Source organism: Lucilia cuprina, chromosome 2, assembly GCF_022045245.1.
Source record: "Lucilia cuprina isolate Lc7/37 chromosome 2, ASM2204524v1, whole genome shotgun sequence".
Lineage (NCBI taxonomy): Eukaryota > Metazoa > Arthropoda > Insecta > Diptera > Calliphoridae > Lucilia > Lucilia cuprina.
This window is the reverse complement of record NC_060950.1, coordinates 43,270,944-43,293,900: the sequence shown is the minus strand read 5'-3', so window position 1 is coordinate 43,293,900 and position 22,957 is coordinate 43,270,944. Positions and strand designations below refer to the sequence as shown.

The 22,957-nt window shown below is 31.2% G+C and overlaps 1 protein-coding gene across 2 annotated transcripts in view; it reads right to left on the bottom strand.

The window, feature by feature from the left end:
- The window catches only part of LOC111687549 (stress-activated protein kinase JNK), a 236,577-nt gene that overhangs the window by 175,903 nt on the left and 37,717 nt on the right, over nt 1-22,957 (bottom strand). Inside the window, exons 1-2 of one of the 2 annotated variants that reach the window (XM_046956492.1) lie at nt 15,098-15,117; nt 13,873-14,028 (exon numbers count right to left, since the gene is read on the bottom strand). In XM_046956492.1, the coding sequence (XP_046812448.1) occupies nt 13,873-13,985 (113 nt within the window). In that variant the 5' untranslated portion in view covers nt 13,986-14,028; nt 15,098-15,117. Of the gene's footprint in view, nt 1-13,872; nt 14,029-15,097; nt 15,118-22,957 lie in introns of those variants that run through there. The other variant, XM_046956491.1, reaches the window with a different exon arrangement.

Here is a 22,957-nt window from a genome sequence, read left to right as displayed (position 1 = left end):
TCCCAAGTACAACCGTTCATCTGTGGACCGACTCTACAATTGTTCTTGCCTGGCTTCAGAAACATCCATCTACAAATCTAGTCGAAAGTAAGTCGAATTTAATTTTATTATAATAAATTAAATAATTATTTTTTGGGTTTTTAATACAAGTGTAAATTAATATAAATGCTATGGACATTTTAAACTTTTTTCATTTATATTATTTATTATACCCTACACCACTATAGTGAGGAGGGTATTATGCGTTTGTGCTGAAATCGCCTCAGAATCACTTTCTGAGTCGATTTAGCTATGTCCGTCTGTCTGTGTGTCCATGAAAACCTTGTGCGCACGGTACAGGTCGCAATTTTCAAGATAATTTGATGAAATTTGGCGACGATCGGTCCATTATTTCTCCTAGCCCCCATACAACCGTACCCCCGAATCGGCCCCTTAGGCTCATAATTACGTTAAATGTCTTATAATGTCAACAAAAATCAGCAAAATTTAGTTTTATAGTACAATAAATGACAATACTAATTTTTATTGTGATCGGGTCGCATTTGACCCTAGCCCTCATACAGACTCCCCTTCAGAAAATGACTTGAATGACAAAATTAACTTATAATTACTTATAAAACGATTAAAATCAACATAAATGACTTTGAAATAGACGCAAATTCATCTACAAAATTTATAAGGATAGAAAATCTCTTTTTTTGTCAAGTATGAATTTATGGTCGGCAATGTCCGACTATAAATTCATACTTGTTTTTATTTCATTTATTTATTTAACCGAGCCCTTATGGGCCATATATGGTTAAAAGATTTATAAAAATGTGGAAGAATTTATAAATGCAATAATAGTAACATATAAGAGATATAAAAATAATTTAACAATTAAACTATATTATTATTATAAAAAGAAAAATTATTATTATTATAGAAGAAAAATTATTATAAAAAGAAAAATTTACACATCACACTAACAAGGAACGTTAAGGCAATTGGCTTTTGGCAAGTTAAATGAGAATATTTTAAGATTGTTTGGTCGTCTATTCCAGATTCTAGAAACTCTGACCACAAATGAATGTTCATATGAAGATCTCAAAAGTCTGTCTATAACAATCTGAGGCGAACGAATAGAGTGGGAAAATACAAAATTATTCCTAAATGCCCTCGAATATCCTGTATAAATTATATTGTAAAATGTTAAAAGTAGTCTCAGTTTTATATACGAAGAAAATGTAAACCAAGAAAACATTTAACATAGGTAGACCAATGGTCATGTAACGTCAATCCATAAATGTACCTAACAATTCTATTGACTATCTTATTGATCTCTTTCAGGGTAGAACAAACTTTAGACTTTACTGAGTTAATATGTTTAACAAATGTAAATTTCTCGTCCTTCGCCTGGGTTACAATCTTGTCGCGATGCGAGGGCTTCTGAGTTTATTGGTTTCAAACCTCTACTCGCTGTGGGTTCTGATTTATAAAAATAACTAAAAGTTACTCATCCTGTCATGATATGGCTGTAGCAATAAGCGGTTTACATAGCTTGTCGCTTTATTATCATGACAAAGATGATACGTGATTGCCCTTTGCAGGTTCGCACTTGATTGATAAGAGCTTTACTATTAGGGTAGTGCGTTATATAAGCACTTTTAAGGTCAAAGTGGTACGAAGCTGTGCCGAGGTCCTGAATGGTTAATTAGTGCATAAATAAATTAGCCGTTAACAGCTCCCCTCATAAATTAGCCGTTAACAGCTCCCCTCAGCGTCAGTGTAAAACGCTGTTGTAAGATAGTTGCCTAGTCCATGTATGCCGTCACTGCGTGGATGGTCGTCCGCCCGAGCATATTCGTGGTATCAAAATTGAACAAAATTAAATAAAGAAAAGGAAGAGGAAGTAGCGGACAGAAAAGACGAACATTGTGACGAAAAGGTAGTAGAGTTGGATACTACGGCTTTCAGGGACCGGACTAGTGAGGATGGTGGGCAGACAGACCTATCCTTAGACGGAGGACTGACACTGAGTGACATTCATGCTAGGATTTTGAAGCATGAAGAACAGATTCTAACGAACTGTAATGTAGACGACCTTCTAGGGCTGTCGAAGGACTCCTTTGGAGAATCCGGTGCCACACAGAAGTTTGATGAGATGAATCTATCATCCGACGGGGAACATAAAACCACTATGGTATCTGCTCACGGTCGGAGGACACAGTCATCCCCTACAAAGAGGACCAAAGAACGCCAATCTCGTTAGGCTGTTATAGATCTGTCTGATACGGATGGGAAGATCAGTCCCGACCTGTAGCAGCTGGGCAGGCTCCTGGACGAAATCGCTGCATACAGTGGTAGTCTAGATGACGTATCCTTCAAGGGTGCAGACTGCGATAGGGGTAATCTTGATACCTTTTCCTTTGAATTTTTAAGGGTCACGGTTGCCAAGCTTGGTGACCTTAGTCCGGACTCAATGCTCGAGGTGATTTATGCATCTGAATTGCCACTCAGGTCAATAGTGACAGTATGGATTCCACCACCCATAAGACCGGTGGACACCATACTGGCGGTATTGGCCAAGCAGAAGATTAATCTCCTTACAAACCAATGGAAGTTTGTTGCTTCAATAACTATAACAGTTTGGCAGCAACAGTCGTTTATGTACCATTTTAAAGCATTAAGACTTGACTTGACATGATATATTATTTGTAGCATATGTGTTTTTAGAAATTGGCAAGAATACAGGGAGGGATTTCCGTTTTGCTGTAAATAAAAAATCCCTCGAGATCTTGGATGGGCTGAGGGGAGTTGTCAACTTTGGACTTGGAACTGTACGGTTTAGGTACTCTAAACATGACAGATCCAAGGAAGCTACGGGTGGTGCAAAAAACCTGCATCATTGTGAGGCAGCTTCAGCAGAGTTGGCAAGGTTCATTACAGATTCCCAGACGGTCGTGGCTCTAATCCAAGAACCATGGTTAAATAACAATAGGGTTTGTGGATTAGCGATCACGAGATATACTTTGTTCGTCCCGTCCAATGAGGATAAGGATAGAACTTGTATATTGGCAAAGAATGATTTTAATTTTCTAATATCTCATTCTTTTAGGAGCGGTGATTTAGGTCAAGAGTGAGCGTTTGTTCTCGGTGGCTTCAGTGTACATGTCGTATGAAGCTATAGAGCCGCTGGAGCTAACGGCGTATGCAAAACAGAAGGGCGCTATCATGATGCTAGGCTGTGATTCAAACGCACATCATAGTCAATGGGGCAGTGCTAACATTAATAAAAGAGATGAGTTAGTAGTAATTTCATTAAGCAACCTAAGTGGTGGACCAGGGAACTACGTGATCAAAGGTCGACGGTTAGAAGATTGTTTAATAGGGCCAAGCTTACTAGACTTCCAGAAGATTGGAAGAACTACAAGGTGAGTTTCAATAAGTATAAGGGAGAGATCAAAAGAGCAAAACAGACATCATGGAGGAACTTCTGTGAATCTATTGGCAACGTAAATGAGATGTCTAGGCTCCATAGAATTTTAGCCAAAGACCCCAAGGCCTTAGGTTACATTCAACGAGAAAACAACTCGTGGACGGAGTCAAGCTCGGAGACACTCTCTTTGCTTATGGAAACTCACTTCCCAGGTTCTGCTGACATAGATAATAGGGACTTAAGTCAGGGGGTCCAAAGATCAGGGGCTTCTAGCTATTCATCTGGTCACATTTATGAAATAGTCACTAGGGACAAATTGGGCTGAGCGGTGAACACTTTTGACCCATATAAATCACCGGGTCCGTATGGTGTTTTTCCGGCGTTGGCACTTCTAGCTGATATTTTCAAGAGGTGTCTCCGGGATACCTTCCAAGAAGGTGGAGAGAGGTTAGGGTAATCTTTATTCCTACGGCCGGTAGGGCATGCCACTCGAAACCTAAGGATTTCAGGCTTATCAGCATATCGTCTTTTATACTGAAGACCTTAGAACGTCTGATAGATCTTTATCTCAGGAGCAATATAGATAACCGTCTTATTAGTAACGCTCAACATGCCTACCTGAAGGGTAAGTCGGTTGAGAGTGCGTTACATGAGGTGGTTGGTTGTATTGAGCACGGTTTAGAGCGTAGGGAATATACTCTAGCCGCGTTTTTGGACATAGAGGGCGCATTTAACAACATTAGAATAGAGGCCATCAGAGAGTCGTTAGTGGTGCTCGGAGTTCAGGATTTCCTGGTGAGTTGGATAGTATCGATGCTTGATAGCAAAATAATCAACTCAACCTTAGGGGTAAAGTTGATGTTAATTATAAACAATTTTCGACAATTAATTAAATTTGTATTTATTATAAAATGTTTTATAGAACTTAAAGGAACAAAAGTTTATGTTATAATGAAAAATATTGAAAACTAAATTTGATTTATAAAATTAATATTTAAATGAAAACTTAATTTTTTATGTATAAGTATATAAAGTATATTTTGTAAACACCCACAATTACTCCCCCTCCAAATAATTTATTTCCAATAAATTAAAAGAAACTTTTTTTGTTGTTCGTTTAGAATTACTTAGAATTAATGGTAGTGTTTTCGGTTACTGATGGTTTTAGTCTATCGATAGGTAAACTTGTTATTTTATTGTTTATATCAACATTAAAGTAATTCTTGTTCTTTTCTACCACTCTATAAGGTCCCTCGTATGGTTGTTGTAAAGCTTTTTATTAACTACACGCACAAATACAAATTTGCAATCTTTAAGGCCTTTTGGTACATTAATTTCTGTATTTATATTACTGTGATGTCTTATATTAGATCTTACATTTTTAAAATGATCTTTTATTGTGAATAAAATGTCAGAAGCATCAAAATTTCCAGAAGCTGTTATTATTTCTCCAGGTAATCGTAAATTTTCACCATAAACCATTTATGCGGGTGTAGCTTGTAAATCTTCTTTAAATACTGAACGAATACCTAGTAGAGCAATCGGAAGTTCGTTATACCAATTCGCTGATTCACCTCTAGCCATCAATGTTGCTTTAAGTTGTCTATGAAATCGTTCAATCATGCCATTAGATTGAGGATGATATGGTGAAGTAGTTATTTTAAAACATTCTAACATGTTTGTTAATTCAGTAAATATCTTAGAAGTGAATTGACCGCCTTGGTCTGTTGTTATATTTAAAGGGACACCAAACGAGATATATAATTGCGAATGAATGTATCTACTATAGTTGATGCTGTGTTGTCTTTTAAAGGATATGCTTCAGGCCAACGAGTAAATCTGTCGATTATGGTTAATATGTATCTATGTTCTTGAGATATTGGTAAAGGTCCAACAATGTCTAAATGTATATGTTCGAATCTTCCTTTAGGTATTTTTATTTCAACTACTGGTGATTTAGTATGTTTACTTATTTTAGATTTTTGACAGCTAAGACATTCTTTCGACCAGACATTTAGTTGTTTGCTCATTTTTGGCCAGAAATAACGTTCAGTTATTAATTTGCGTGTAGCTCTGATTCCGGGATGAGAAATACTATGTAATTTTTCAAATACTGCTTTCCGTAAACTTAAGGGAACATAAGGCCTAGGTGTATTCAGTGTACATTCACACCAAATATCCAAATTTAGAACAGGAATTTTTAGGAATTTCAAATTCAAATGTTTCTCTTTATCAGAAAGAAGTTCTGAAAGATCTTTATCTTTTAGCTGTTCTTCATATAATATTTTAAGATTAAGATCTGAATATTTATATGCTTCGACTTCAAATGTTCTTGATAAAGTATCAGCTACAACATTAACGTCGCCTTTTATATGTCGTATATCACTAGTAAATTGCGAAATATATTCTAAGTGTCGTGTTTGTCTTGGACTTCTTTCTGTTTTTGAATCTAGAGCAAACACTAAAGGTTTATGGTCGGTGTATACTGTAAAGGATCTACCTTCTAATAAATACCTAAAATGTTTTATATTTAAGTATATTGCCAATAATTCTCGATCAAAAGTACTATATTTTGTTTCACTAGGAGTTAATTTTTTAGAAAAGAATGCTAACGGCTCTGAAATTCCCTTATAAACTTGTTGTAAAACACCGCCTATGGCTATCTTTGAAGCATCTACCGTTAATGGTAAATTTGCTTCATTGTTGAAATGATTTAACAAAACCCGAGATGCAAATGATTCTTTAATGCGATCAAATGAATTAAGCGCCTCTGTAGTCCATTCCAGATTTTTATTTTTCTTTTTTAATGCCTTGGTAATTATAGCATGAATAGGATTAGTTAACTCAGCTAATTTAGGAATGTATCTATGGTAGTAATTTACCATTCCTACAAATTTTTGAACCTGTTTAACCGTTTTTGGTTGTTCAAAGTTTCGAATAGCTAATACTTTCTCTTTAGATGGTCTTATGCCAGCATTCGAGATGTTGTGACCTAAAAAATCTATATTTGAAACACCAAATGTACATTTCCCTGGTTTAATATTCAACCCATATTCTTCCAATCGTTCAAAAACTTTTTCTAAGTGATATAAATGTTGTTCATTGTCTTCACTATATATAAGTATATCATCAATATACACAAACACGAAATCTAAACCTGTAAAAACTTCATTATAAATCTTTGAAACGTCTGTGCAGAATTTCGCAAACCAAATGGCATGCGTTGGAACTCAAACATTCCGAATGGAGTTGTAATTGCCGTCTTAAATATATCTTCTTCCGCCATTGGAATTTGGTGATAAGCGCGTACTAAATCAATTTTAGAAAATATATTTTTATCTTTTATGTTCATATTTAAATCATGAATATGAGGTAATGGATATCTCTGGTACCGTCACTACGTTCAAACGTCTAAAGTCACCACTCGTTTGGGTCTTTCTTAGGAACTAAATGTAAAGCAGATGCTACACTTGAGTTTGATGGTCTACATATACCTGAAAAAGGTAAGGGTCCTTTTGTTATTAATCTGTGAACTGTTGAATGTTTTATAGGTTTTGTATAATCGGGTTCTAATATCAGTGAAGGAAACTTTCTCAAAAGTTGTGTAAATTGATTATCTACAGAAAACAATTTAGGAAGTGATACATTACATGAATTTGAAAACGTATTAATGGACAAATTTGTAAGTGGATCGATTAGGCACTTATGTTTAATGTCTATTAAAAGACCATATTTGCAAAGAAAATCAGCACCAATAATAGGTTTTGAAATATCTGCGATTATGAAAATAAATGGAAATTCTCGTCGAAGGCCTAAATCTACATTAAACAATTTCTTTCCAAAAGTTGCAATGTTTGAGCCATTTGCTGCGCTTAAAATAATGTCAGGTTTTCTATTATCATTTTTGAATTTCGAAGATGGTAACACAGATATCTCTGCACCACTATCTATTAGAAACTTAATTTTATTATTTTTATCAAAAATAAAAAGGCGACTTGAATTATAATTATCATTTCTACTGTTCGTCGCGGCAACAGTAGACGATTTAAGTTTGTTGAATTTTCGTTCGAAAATGAACAAGGTTGTTCACATTTCCTGGCTTGGTTACCAAATCTGTAATGAAAACGACAAAGCCAGTTTCCATTTGGTGAACGACCACGAGATCGTCAACTACTTCTACTATATCTCCTATAAAACGGACGTGATTTTCGTGTTTCCAATTCCTTTTTAAGTGAACCAACTTCCAGTGTTAATTTACTTATATTTTCGCATAAAGAAGAGGTCAGGTTTTGAACAATTTGCTCTATATTAGAACTTCTAGAAGATTGTCTGATACTACATATTTAATCATTGTAAATCACTTCCCATAATCTATCAGCTAATTGAACTAATTTATTATGATCACTTATATTTGATCCTGTTAATGCTACATTTAAGCTTTTGGGGAGTTTACGTAGCCAAAGTTTTGTCAATACCTCTGAACTAAAATTTGAACCAGCGAGAAGAGCTAACGATCTATAAAATTCTGATGGCTTTCTATCTCCCATATCACTGTCAGATAAAATTTTATCTAATTTCAAAGTTTCACTTAAAGAGAAACGTTCGATCAAAATCTTCTTGAGATTTAGGTATATTTCAGTTGTAGTTGGATTCTGAATAACGTCCAACACTTTTATAATAACTTCTTGGGGAAGAGCTGTTATTACATATTCATAGTTAGTTTGGTCTGCAGAAATGTTTCTTGTTGCAAATTGCATTTCTGCGTGTACAAACCATGCTTCTGGACAATTTGTCCAGAATTGAGGGAGTTTAATAGTAGCAGCACATTATTGATTACCAATCGTATTTGGATTTAAAATTGTATTTGTAGTTACTAAACTAGATTGTGAATTTGTTGAACTTTGTGTGTGTGTACTTGTACGAGGTGGAGAGCGTGTAGTCATTTTGGAGGCAAAGTTTACAAAAAATCAAAATCAAAGTTAAGATTAAAATTGATATTAATTTGAACTAATTTTTTAATATTTTAGATTATATGTATGTAGCTATATCTAACGAATATTTAAAATCAAAAGGTAAAATACTTAATATAGTTAGGATAATAAATATTTATAGTAATGTAAGATAAATACTTAATACAGAATACTTTCTTTGATGCTTCTGGTTAATATTTTAATTAAAATATTGTTATTTGAACTGAACTGATATGAATTCAAAAATATTGAAATTTGTTTTATTTTCCAACAGTGCAGAGGGATCAGGATTGATACTTTAATATGTGTATTTTAGCAGGATTTTTAGATGATAATAATGAATATATTCGATTTTAAATAAGTTCACAGTGACCAAAATTTTCGAATTGATTTTCAATGATATTTCATTCATCATTCAACGGAAATTGTTAGTTTTAATTATAAGTTTTATTATTGTTCTCCTGGCAGGATCGCCATTATAGTTGATGTTAATTATCAACAATTTTCGACAATTAATTGAATTTGTATTTATTATAAAATGTTTTATAAAACTTAAAAGAACAAAAGTTTATGTTATAATGAAAAATATTTAAAACTAAATTTGATTTATAAAATTGATATTTAAATGAAAACTTAATTTTTTATGTATAAGTTTATAAAGTATATTTTGTTAACACCCACAAGGGGATGATAGTATTCGCAAACGAGTTACCAGGGGTACACCACAAGGAGGAGTGTTATCTCCCCTATTATGGTTACTGGCGTTCAGGGGTTTGCAGTTTTCACTGACGGATCCAAGATGGACTCTGGTACAGGTGCAGGAGTTTATTTGGCAGAAGACAACATAATAGTGTCCTACAGACTTCCGGACGAATGTAGCGTATTTCAAGCGAAAATCCTGGCTATATGGAAATCCGTGGATATTATTAAGGCACACATTACTAGGGGGTCGAAAGTTACGTTTTATGTTGATAGTCAAGCAGCTCTTAAAGCTTTGCAGTGTAAAACGTTACATTCTAGCTTGGTAAACAGCTGCAAAAGGGACCTGGAAGGATTCACAATTGACCTTTGGGTCTCCGGGTGGATATATACATTGATATACAACCCTTTTAAACTAAACTAAAGTTTCTCGTCTAAAATTAAACCTAATAAGCGCACATTATCAACAATTTTGACAGGATTATGGAACATCCTCAAATTAAGGTAGGATTTGTTATTTATTCCAAAACTGACAGCCTTTGTCTTATTCACGTATCGTATATGAATATCATCTGCATATAAGAAGATATCAGATGTTGGTAAATTAACATTATAAAATCGTTCACGTAATGAATGAAAAACAAGGGTCCTGTCTGTTTGAAAGGTAAGAGAGAACCATTTTGCAAGAAGCACTGCTGAATTTAAAATGTGTATACATCTTATTCATCAAATAATTGCGGTTCATTTTATCAAAAGCCTTGGATAAGTCCAAAGCTTATAGCACACAAACTCCATTCTTGTTAAGAGCATGTCTTAGTCTATCAGTAAGAGTTAACAATATGTGGTGTTATAAGATTTATGAAAACCGAAATGCATGGAAGAATACTAATTGGATGAAAAGAGGTAATACCAGATTCATTAGTTATTCTTGTTGGAACAATTCTATTCTATATCCAAATATGGATATAGAATTCTCAAGAGCCTCATGGGTATATTGGGTATAATGTCGTCCCTAATAGCATTAGACTTAACACTAGCAAAAGCTTCGATCAAATCGTTTGAGTCGGACCTTCTAAACGAAATAATACCTGGGTCAGACATGGAAATTAAGGGACAAAAATCGTTAAGATTGATTTAATATAAAATGTTGATTTAAAATTTGAGGATCCTCTGAGATAGAAATGTGATTGTCATCACAGCAATCCATATTTCTAAGTGTTTTCCAGTTAGAAGAAGAATCAGTACTGTTAAACTACAAAAAACTATTTTTTCTTTTCAAATTTTTGATAATTTGATTGACCCTATTTCGATGTTTACAGTAGATGGAACAGTTGCCATGACTTCTGCACTCACAATAGGCACGATAAGCAAGGTCCCGTAAATAGTGAGCACTTTTGACTTCCCTGGTACTTCTTAAATAACTAATATTTTTAATAGATTTTCGTTAACCAGGAACATAAGAAAATAAAGTCTACTATTGCTGTACTTAAATGTCCAACTTGAAGGTTTACGTCAGATGTTTCATAAATCAAATTAAAATAGGTTTCAATAATTTTACAATGAGGAACATCGTGAAACAAATAAAAACATTTTTTGATAAATGTGGAGATTGGAATTGACCTGTAAAATTACGTACGAGAATGCTGCTTAAGATGAAGAAGTCGATGAGTGATACAGAGTTTCACCGAATATCGTAATGAGTTGGTAGTGCATTGTGTTGGCAATACAGGTTGTAGCATCTAAGTAAGCCCCTAATCGTCACTGATTTATTAGAATCAAAAAGATTTGTGTTAAAATCCCCCATTAATGCAATATGCTTAAAACGACAGGAGATATCGCCAAGGTTACATGCGGTAAATATAAAACACCCAATAAAATTTTATTAAAACCACAACAAACTTCTAAAAATATGCTCTCAATAGTATTTAGATCAGACAATTCAAACAAAATTTTGACCTTCAAACCTTTTTTTAAATAAAATATATTATATTATATACCGAATTAAAACCGATTTGATATACAGAACAGACATGACTGATTTATAAGATCCATTGCAATAAGCACATTTCTCATTTACAACATTTTGTTGGACACACATCGAGCAAGAAAAGTTTTGACTTTTGACCATGTCCGATCATTTGACAGTTGAAGTATTGGGTAACTTTGGAGCTTGATATTCCAATCTCACTTTGATATATTCAATAACTGAATTGTTTTGCCTCAATTCTTTTAAGGTTATGGATTTAAGTTCAAAATAAGCAATACTTTGTTCTCTATTATTTTCTTGTCTGTTTTAACGTCGATACATTGCAAACTAAGTTTAAATAAGCGGGTTTTATAAATTACATAGTACCGCCTAATAAGGCTTTTCATCTTTGACAGCATATGTAAAGTTTTAAAAATTTTCCCATTCGCATCGACATCCAAGACGTCATAACATCGGACGTCGACAGACGCGGTGACCAAAGCCATCAATGACTACAGGTGCAACAGAATCCTAAATGAACACCCCGCTGCGAAATCGGATTGTGGGAGGCATTTACCCAGGCATTCTAGAACCATAATAAGCCAGTTGATGCAGTTTCCTCAACGGCTACGGCGAACGAATCTTTTCAGGCACTTTAAATCGTTGCCCTGCCTCAAGGTTCTTATGACACGGTGCAGTTATCCAATTATTCCCCTAGGTATACCGAGGTGGCGCAGTTTCTCCAGCTCCCCCTTCCACCCACAGACACTAACTCAAATAATTAAATTTTTATTATTCTAATTTTAGGAAAGAACTATCGGCCACAGTCGAACTGTTTCAACAACAACCATATAGTACAAAACTGATAAAATAAATATTGCAACGAAATTACTTTATAACGTTCCAATTTCACCTTGTCAATAGCTTCACTGTGAAAAAGTCCAAAATCACGGCGTTTATGAAACATATTAATTTAACAAATATCAAATTTCTTTTTTCAATGAAACAGTTTCACATTAGAGTCAACTTTTTGTGTTTAAATTCCCATAAGGGAAAGATAACAGCTCGTTAGTTAGTTAGTTCCTACTAAACAATTTTTGCCGAATTTGAATATCTGCACAAGTTGCCGATTTCGTACCCGAATTCCGTCAGAATTCGTTACGAAAACCGTATGAAAGGTTGCTCAGAATTCGGAACTCTTTGTCTAAGGAAACTAGGAAAAATGTGCAGAGATGTCGGTCAGAATTCGTTACGAAATCTGATGTAAATCCCTTGGGATATTCTGAAGGAATTTTCGGCAAATCTGATTAAAGTCGGACAAAAGTCTGATACCATACCTGACATGCTTTCGACATTTCGTACGAAGGTCTGATCAAGTAGAAGAAGGTCTGATAAATGTCGGATAAACAGACAGAATAACAGAAAGTCTGATTGAATATAAGAAAAGTCGGATTAATCTCTGATAAAATGTCCGACAGTTCGTACAAAAGTCTGATCAAGTATAAGAAAATGACCTGACTATTTCGATCAACGACAGATGGAAACTATTTTCATATATATAATTTATTATGGCATAATTTTAATAATAATTTATAATTTTGAATTATTCATGACTTCTTAAGGGTGCGTAAATAAATAATAAAGACTTATAGGTTATTATTAAAATTAATAAAATAAAATTAAACAATAATACTAACGTATTACATACGAAAATAGAGTTCACTATATACATTTAAAATTAAACCATAAAAAATTAAGTAATTTTTTGCTAATTTAAAAAAAATATCAGAAAATGTGCAGACTATTCTGTTAAATATCTAAAGGAAATTTATATTATTTGCTAAATTGTCTGATAAAATTACAAAAACAATTTATCCGATATTATTCGTAAGCCATTTTATATTTTACTTCAGAAAATGTGCAGACTATTCTCCTTTACGTCTAAAGAATAATATCGGAATAAATAAAATTGTCCTTCGACAATGTGTCTCATAGTTGTCGTAACAATAAAATTCCCTTTCGTCAATGTGCAGACAAGTCTGATGTTAATCGTTTAATACTTCAGAAAATGTGCAGAAAAGTCTAATAAAAAGTTTGCCGATTATTCTGTAAAATGTCTAAAGGAAATTTATGTTATTCGTTAAAAATTCTGATAAAGTATAAGAATTATTTCAGAAAATTTCTGACATCAGACATGTCTGAAAAAATTGTTTACTGGGGTTTTATACCCTACACCACTTTAGTGGAGATATTTGTCCTATACCCACCAAAAAGTCTACCAATCGGCTCAAAATCATTTTCTGACTTAATTTAGCTATGCCCGTCCGTCCTTGTAATCAAACTACAGGTCGCAATTTTGAAGATAATTCAATGAAATTTGGTATTGTTCTATGGACGAAGCCTATTGAAAATGGTTAAGATCTGTCCATTATTTCACCTAGCTCCATACAACTAAACCCTCCAATAGGGTTTGTAAACCTTGTAATCAAACTACAGGTCGCAATTTTGGAAATAATTCTATGAAATTTGACATATGATCTTTTATGGTACAAAGCCTATTGAAAATTGTTAAGATCGGTCCATTATTTGGATATAATTCAATAAAATTTGGCATATAATATTTTTGTAAAAGGTGTAGGGTATTACATAGTCGGCCTCGCCCGACTATAATTTCTTACTTGTTTATTATAAATAAGGCAATAATTATTTATCTTATTATTTATTTATCTTCTTCTTAAAATGGTTGATCTTTAAATGTTAAAGTTCTTTTAAAGGACAAGGTTATAAAAAATATAAAATTTTTAATAATTACAACTTACCAAACTATGCCTTGTGCCCCGGAGCCGATCGGTCTTAAATTTTGATAACGGCTTAAGATGGTGAAATTAGTATCACCTACCTCAACGGTATATAAATTAAGTCGAGAACTCATGTTTAGATGTTGTAACCATCAAAATTATTTTAACATTACGAACCTAAAATAAAAAAATTGCATTGAATTTTACTAAAAAAATAATATTTTAGAAGTTTTCACTCTTGATGTTATATTTAATATCCGACTGTTGTCTATAAATACCATTTTGTGTTACGATACTAGTTTTTTATACTATTTTATGTTCAAAGGTACTACCGAGTCTTATTTGATACTCTCAAAGTTTCTTAAAAATTTAATTTTTCAAAGAACATAAAAGCAATGCTATGCCTGAGTAGTCGTGTGTGATTTTGCAGCTGATCATTTATTAACTTTAACACAAAATAATAAATCAAGATGTCTCCGGCTACTACTGTTTTAATGTACATTCCCACCAAAATAAAATGAAGTACTTCCAAAAATATAACATTTATTACCACTTCAAAGGTAGCACTAAGAGAATTCTTTTACGTTCTGTGAGAGTAACACTAAGTAGATGTTATGTTTATTGACATCCAAAGAAGCGAAAAGAATCCATTTTTTTCAAATTGAAAGTATATTTTTTGTACTGAAATTTTGATAAATTGATAAATGCGTGCAATTAATTTATTTATGTTAATATTATGTGAGTCAAATTAGTTGTATTCTATAATACTAATATAATGTGGCTTTAAAATATTACAATGAATAACCAAATAAATAAACAAAATAATACAAAAATATTGCTCAAAATTATTTAAACTTTTTTAAAAGCACAAACACCTATTTATGTTTAATATAAAGTAAATCAATAATAAACGATAAATTGCTATGTAAATACTAAACCAAATGGGCAGCTACCTACCAAGAAGACATGATTTATATTAGATATATTTTTAATAAAACATACAGGTAACAATCTCCTACACAAACTACACATTTCACTTAACACTACTATAACAGCCTTTTTCCTAATTGGTAAAAATAACCCGAAAAAAAGAGTATCTCAAATCCGCACTGTACTAAACCTGCATATTAGCGATTAAATTATTACGGTGTACCATGTGCCGACATGACAAACTAAACTTTCATATTGACATTTTTAAAGTGTTTTTATCCATCATTAAAGTCATCAACGTCCTTTTGTATCTTACATCATTAACATCATAATACTCTGAAAAATAAAAATAAGAAGAAAATCATATTTTCTCTCTTATTGGCAGTGTGAATAAAATAATAAACATTGTAAAAATCACCGTTTTAGTTGAAACTAACATTAGCAATATCGAAAATAACTTTTATAATATACCTCGGTTTAAATCAATTTTATTAAACAGGGAGTGGAAAGGAGGAGGCGTAGCTAAGGAGTGAGATCGAAAAATTCTTAACACACTTTTTTCATTACATTTTTCAACCAAAGTATTATTTGATTTTTTTTTTTTGATCAAGTTACCTTTGAAAAACATGTCAGTTATTATGTGTAATGTCAATTATATTAATTTTTTTGTTAATCTGATTAAAATGAGTGACCAGAAAAAAGTGCGTACTGAAATTATTAAATATTTTCAACTAAACCCAACTTGGTCTTACAAAAAGTTGGCCAAGCATACAAAGGTCTGCCGTCAAACTGTTTCCAATGTTATTAAACAGTACCGGGAGAACTTGTCAGTTGATAGAAAACCTGGTTCAGGTAGAAGGAATGGTCCACATGATGTTTCTAAAGCCAAAAAATAGAACGCATTTTCAAAAGAGCTCCCAACACATCCGGTAGGAAAGCAGCTCGGTTAGCTCAGTGCTCGGACTATTTGGTACGAAAAGTTAAAGCTAATGCAGGTTTAAAAACATACAAGGCTCAAAAAGTTCCTGACAGGAACGCTGCTAAAAATTTAGAGGCCAAAAACAGAGCACGGAAATTGAAGTCAAGTTTTATAAAAAAATATTCTTGCTGCATAATGGATGACGAAACGTATGTTCTGGCAGATTTTTCGCAACTTCCAGGTCAAAAGTTTTATGTTGCTGATGCTCGAGGGAATGTTGAAGAAAAGTTTAGGACCCAAAAGCAGACAAAATTTCCCAGAAAGTTCTTGGTATGGCAAGCAATATGCAGTTGCGGCAAAAGAAGCCAATCATTTGTTACAACGGGCTCTATAAATACCGAAATTTACATCAAGGAATGTTTACAAAAAAGGCTGCTTCCATTCATAAGACTTCATAATGTGTCCACTTATTTTTGGCCTGACTTGGCATCCTGTCACTATGGTAAACAAGCCCTTGAGTGGTACAAGAACAATAATGTGGTATTTGTACCGAGAGAGGCAAATCCTCCAAACTGCCCGGAGCTAAAGCCAGTGGAGAGATATTGGGCTCTTGTTAAAAGAGAATTGAAGAGTACAAAAAAGGTGTCCAAAAGTGTGGTAGATTTTAAACGGAGATGGACTACTTGTTCGAGCAAAGTGACAGAAAGCGCTATAAAAACGTTAATGGAAGGGTTTCCGAAAAGGGTTCAAAATTTCATCACTAGTGATTAAAACTATAAAAATATATTTTTTTTTTTTTTGTAAATTGTAATAATAATTTGAATCAAATAAAAAAAATAAAGCTGTAAGTTTAGTGGTTTCTTTTTTATAAACATATATGTATGTTAAGAATTTTTCGATCTCACTCCTTATATACATTAATAAAAGTATCAATTATACACAAATCTCAGTAAACGCAAATACAAAACAAAATTGTCTTAAGCTACGTTCAGACATCAAACATTTGATGAAAAAGACGTAACCACTAATTTTTGTAAATTAATTTTTGATTCTGCATGATTTTTGTAATTACAAATATTGTCAAAACAAATAATAAAAACTTCTGAACTGATGTCTTCAACTATGAACAGAAAACCCAAAAATTTACTCTCAGTTCAACATAGTAAAATTTCTGAAATTCAAATGGAAAATTCTGAAATAAAAATGGAAATTTCTGAAATACAATTGAACTTTTCCAAAACACAATTGGACATTTCTGAAATATAATAAGAATTAATATTTCAGTTAAATTTAAATTTTCTGAAATAATAATGAAAATTCTGAAATACTAATAGAAATTTCTGAAATACAATTAGAAATTTCTGATATATAATTGGAAGTTTCTAAAATATATTTAGAAATTTCTGAAATATAACTAGAAAGTTCTGAAATAAAATTAAAAAATTCTGAAATATAATTAGAATTTGCTGGGCCTCCAAATATTTAATTGAAATAATGTGAATATATATGAAAAAAAGATATTGCTGAAACTCAATTGGAAAGTTTTGATATACAATTGGAAATGGTGAAGTTCGAAATGGTCATCATCATAATAAACAACTTCCAACTAATTTTTCTGATGGAAATCCTCTTAATAAATTTAAGACAGATTTTCCTTTTATATAAAATAATAATATTTTATTTAACAATAAACTATATTGAACAAGTTCTAAAAGTTGTGTGAAGAAAATTTTTGAAGTTCCCAGAAAAACAATATAAAAATTATTTCAAAGTTAATTAAAATATGAAAAGTGTTTTGTTTATAAAGTATATTTCTAACATTTTCTGCAGTTTTCATTTACTGTGTGCATAAATTTTAATATTTATTTTATCTTCAATTGCTAGGATATTTATTTAATCACAAAGATATTTATATTTATGCTTCTATGATAATGATAATCTAGTATATCCAGTATATTCACCAAAATTCTTTGCAATGAAACGTGAAAAATCCTAAAAATTTCCCACATGCAGCTCAAAAACAACAGCTATATATAATAGCCAAATTAATCCGAATTTCTAACATTATAATATCTTAAATTTGTAAAGAAATTTCCCGTATTTTAATGAAAATAAAAGAAAAAACTTGCTTCTATAAATTATATTCACCACTTACATAAATAAATGTCACATAAAAAAATAAAAAAAAGTATTTCTTATTTGTTAAAAATATTCAAATTTATAAAGAAAAAAATGTATTTATAGTTTTTTGAAATTTGTTGTTTTTCGGGATTAAATAAATTTAATTATTTTATATATGAAAATCTTTAAATCACCATGTCTGTAAAGAACATTTTTTTAATTTTGTTGAAATTTAGCAGACAAAATGGCCCTAAGTTACAAACAAATTAAAATCGACACGTATTAAAATACATGTTCCTGTTAAATTTTACACTTCTACAATCAGAATCAACGGTGCTATCTACGAAATCAAAAGATTATGTTCCAAAAATACTTTAAAACTTTAGTCATTTTGAGTTTTTAACTTCGAAACCGTAAAATGTTATAATTGGGCATCAAATAAAACAAGAAATGCACTTTTAGCCAAAAAACATTTTCGCAAGTATTTCAAGAAATTGCGGTTTTCGTGTTACTTAAGTCCTTGAGAATTAGTTTTTTCTGAAAACCAAAAGGGCGTTAGTTACATTAAGAAAATGAAAGGTTCAACATTTTTAAAAAAATTCATTTGCGAGGACTGTATGCAATACATAAGTAATGTTGATCTTGTTTTAGGAGAGATACAAGACGGAGTAAGGATAAACAAACAAAATCTAAAAGAATATAAAAAAGAATTTGAGACATCACTAAAACAAAATGAAAATTAAATAAGACAACTATTGAAAAAAGTACAAAAATCATGTAAAAAATCGTTGAAGAAATTAAAAAAACTTTACGGCACAATAAAAGAACATGAAAATAAAACCAAAACCAATCAAACGTCAAAACGTGTAATGAAATAAAAAAGCTTTAAAAGAAAACAAACAAAAAAACAATCATTCTCAGATGCATAAAAGAATAAGGAGTGAGATCGAAAAATTCTTAACATACATATATGTTTATAAAAAAGAAACCACTAAACTTACAGCTTTATTTTTTTATTTGATTCAAATTATTATTACAATTTACAAAAAAAATATTTTTATAGTTTTAATCACTAGTGATGAAATTTTGAACCCTTTTCGGAAACTCTTCCATTAACGTTTTTATAGTGCTTTCTGTCACTTTGCTCGAACATGTAGTCCATCTCCGTTTAAAATCTACCACACTTTCGGACACCTTTTTTGTACTCTTCAATTCTCTTTTAACAAGAGCCCAATATCTCTCCACTGGCCTTAGCTCCGGGCAGTTTGGAGGATTTGCCTCTCTTGGTACAAATACCACATTATTGTTCTTGTACCACTCAAGGGCTTGTTTACCATAGTGACAGGATGCCAAGTCAGGCCAAAAATAAGTGGACACATTATGAAGTCTTATGAATGGAAGCAGCCTTTTTTGTAAACATTCCTTGATGTAAATTTCGGTATTTATAGAGCCCGTTGTAACAAATGATTGGCTTCTTTTGCCGCAACTGCATATTGCTTGCCATACCAAGAACTTTCTGGGAAATTTTGTCTGCTTTTGGGTCCTAAACTTTTCTTCAACATTCCCTCGAGCATCAGCAACATAAAACTTTTGACCTGGAAGTTGCGAAAAATCTGCCAGAACATACGTTTCGTCATCCATTATGCAGCAAGAATATTTTTTTATAAAACTTGACTTCAATTTCCGTGCTCTGTTTTTGGCCTCTAAATTTTTAGCAGCGTTCCTGCCAGAAACTTTTTGAGCCTTGTATGTTTTTAAACATGCATTAGCTTTAACTTTTCGTACCAAATAGTCCGAGCACTGAGCTAACCGAGCTGCTTTCCTACCGGATGTGTTGGGAGCTCTTTTGAAAATGCGTTCTATTTTTTTGGCTTTAGAAACATCATGTGGGCCATTCCTTCTACCTGAACCAGGTTTTCTATCAACTGACAAGTTCTCCCGGTACTGTTTAATAACATTGGAAACAGTTTGACGGCAGACCTTTGTATCCTTGGCCAACTTTTTGTAAGACCAAGTTGGGTTTAGTTGAAAATATTTAATAATTTCAGTACGCACTTTTTTCTGGTCACTCATTTTAATCAGATTAACAAAAAAATTTATATAATTGACACTACACATAATAACTGACATGTTTTTCAAAGGTAACTTGATAAAAAAAAAATCAAATAATACTTTGGTTGAAAAATGTAATGAAAAACGTGTGTTAAAAATTTTTCGATCTCACTCCTTAATATGGTGTTGCCAGAAGTTAAAAATCAGGTTCCTTTAATTATAAAACCAAAAAAAAACAAAAAATAGAAAAAACCAAAGATGATTTAAATAAAAAGGTAGACCCTGTAAACTTTTATTTAAAAAAAATTACAAATATTGAAAATAGAAGAAATGGTGCCTTAGTGATACAAAGTGAAAACACAAATGAACGAGAAAAAATAAAAAATGCAATTGAAAATGAAATGAGTGAGGAATATGAAATTAAAGTACCAAATGAAATCGAAAAGTCAATTGTTGTTACGGATATGAGTTTCAAATACGAAAATAATGAACTAATTGAAAAAATTAAGAAACAAAATCAAATTCTAGAAGGAAGCAAAATGGAAATTATAAAAATATACGAAATTAAGAGGATTAATAGAAAAATATTTAATGGTAAAATAAAAGTAGATAATGAAACATACCCAAAAATACTATCGGTGCAAAAAATAAATATTGGATGGGAAAAATGTAGAATATTTGTTGAAACAGAGATAACACAATGCTTTAAATGTAAAGGATTTAATCATAAGTCTGTAAACCGTAAAAATGAAGAAGTGTGCTTTAAATGTAAGAGATTAATAAGGAAAGAATATACAAGGAATGTATTCAAAAACAAGAATTACGCGTAACACGAGAACATTAATTGATTATGTCATTACGAACAAAACATAATAATAATAATAAATAATAGTAAAATAAATAAAATATACGATCATGAAATAATTAAAATAAAAATCAATGATGAGAAAACTAATCATATAATTAAAAGAGAAATAGAATACTTTTAATATAAAAGACTTAAATTCCAATGAAAAATAAATCGCAGATTAAAATTTTGAAGAAGGCCAAGACCTAAACTACAATGTAAATCTTTTTGATAAAGATTCTATTAAGAGACTAACAATTAAAAAAATAATTAATGAAAGAAGTATTAAAAATAAATGGTTTAACGGACAGTTGCAGATTTTAAAGAAACAAAAAAATATAAAGTATAAAATTGCTAAAAAAGAAAACACACATCATTCCTGCAATGAATATAAATGTACTAGAAATAATTATAAAATAAAACTAGAAAAAACAATTATATTAATAGACAAATAAACAACACCAAAGACCAAAAACAAAACCGATCTTTGATTCAATCTGTGATTTTTAATATATAATATAAGAATAACTGTGATATATCAAAACAATTCAACGAATACTTCGTGAATAGTATTAAGGATATAAATGATAATATAACATAAAAAAATATGTGAACAAATAAAAAAAAAAAAAGATTTTAAAAATATTATTATCCAAATTATAATAGATAATTGGAATATAAATGGTCGTAATATACTAAAAATTGTAAATAAATCATTGGAAACTGGAATCTTCCCGGACAACTGGAAATCATCAATGATAACTCCAATTGAAACTATACCAAAAACGAATAAATGTAAAGAATTTCGCCCGATTAATACATTTAAATTATGTAAAAAAAGTGGAAATGATAGTGAAAAACCAACTTGAAAAATTTTTAGGAACAAATAATATATTATCCAAATATCAATCCGTATTCCGAAAAAAATTTCACTGGACACTTTAAAATGTTTAAATATTAGGCAGCGGCTTCAACTTAATACATTGATATTTATATACAAAATGAAAATGGGAAAAGCACCAACAGATCAAATAACTTATGTCAGCCAAATAATCTACGAAATGCGAACGATTTTAGACTGCACAAAGCTACGAGCAATAAAATGAAGAGGGTCCTATTCTACAAAGGATATCAGAGTTTTTAATAATGTTAAATTAATATTAAAGTAAATCAAAATGTAATATAGCTCTAAAGATAAAGTATTTTAAATACTAATAAATAAATCATAATAATTTTTTATTAAAAATAAAAAAAAAATATTTGGAAGTTACAATTAGCAGCACACACTCAAAATACCTTCTGCACTATTTTTGTTTTAAAAATTTAATAAAACTATGTAAAATTGTATTTCATAGAACCTAGTATTTTGTTGTTAAATCGAAATTTGTTGATATTTATTTTAAAAAAATTCTAAATATGTAAATACCAAATTTTTTGTAAAAATATAAAATACAGAGAAAACAAAACAATTTATTTTAGAATAATTAAAATATATGCAAAATATGTAAAACATATGCAATTTAAAGCAAAATATGTAATTCATGCACTTTTAACAAAATATGCAACATCAAATCGATGTCATTTTGTGGCAAATTCCTTGAATCGAAAATTAGTTAAACGTTATTTTGAGTTACTGACTACAACCATGCATTTGCATAAAAGTCCTTGTCCTGATTATAAGCCAATTTGGGATGTTTAAGGCAGGAGTGCCCAAAAGTTTCTTATCGAAAAGTAAATACCAACACATTTTAAGAAAAACATATTTTTATTTAAGATTTTTTGTTGCAAAAACCAACACATTCATACAAGGAAAAAGAAAAAACACATTTCATACACATTTACGCAAAAATATGATTTGCATTTTTTGTTAAAATAAAATAATCTTCCCTTTTGTTTTGCAATTTTTTTTAAGAATAAAAACAAGTAACGAAAACGTTTTTAATTATGAGAGAAGATTGTGAGTAATGGTAAAATTTTTATGAGAATAATGTAAGTTTGAAATTTAAAACACCAAAGTGTTTTTTCAAACAGATTTTTTTACGATAAACAAAAACAAAATCTACGTTTCGTCAATGTTAACCAGCAAAGAATACGAAAGTGTTGTTGTTTCACTCATGCTTGTATACAGTAAAGAACAACAACAACGTATTACCCACATTGTTGCCAGATTTGACGATTTATAGTCATTTTGACGATTTTATGTACCAAAAAAATGCATATTGATGATTTTACGATTT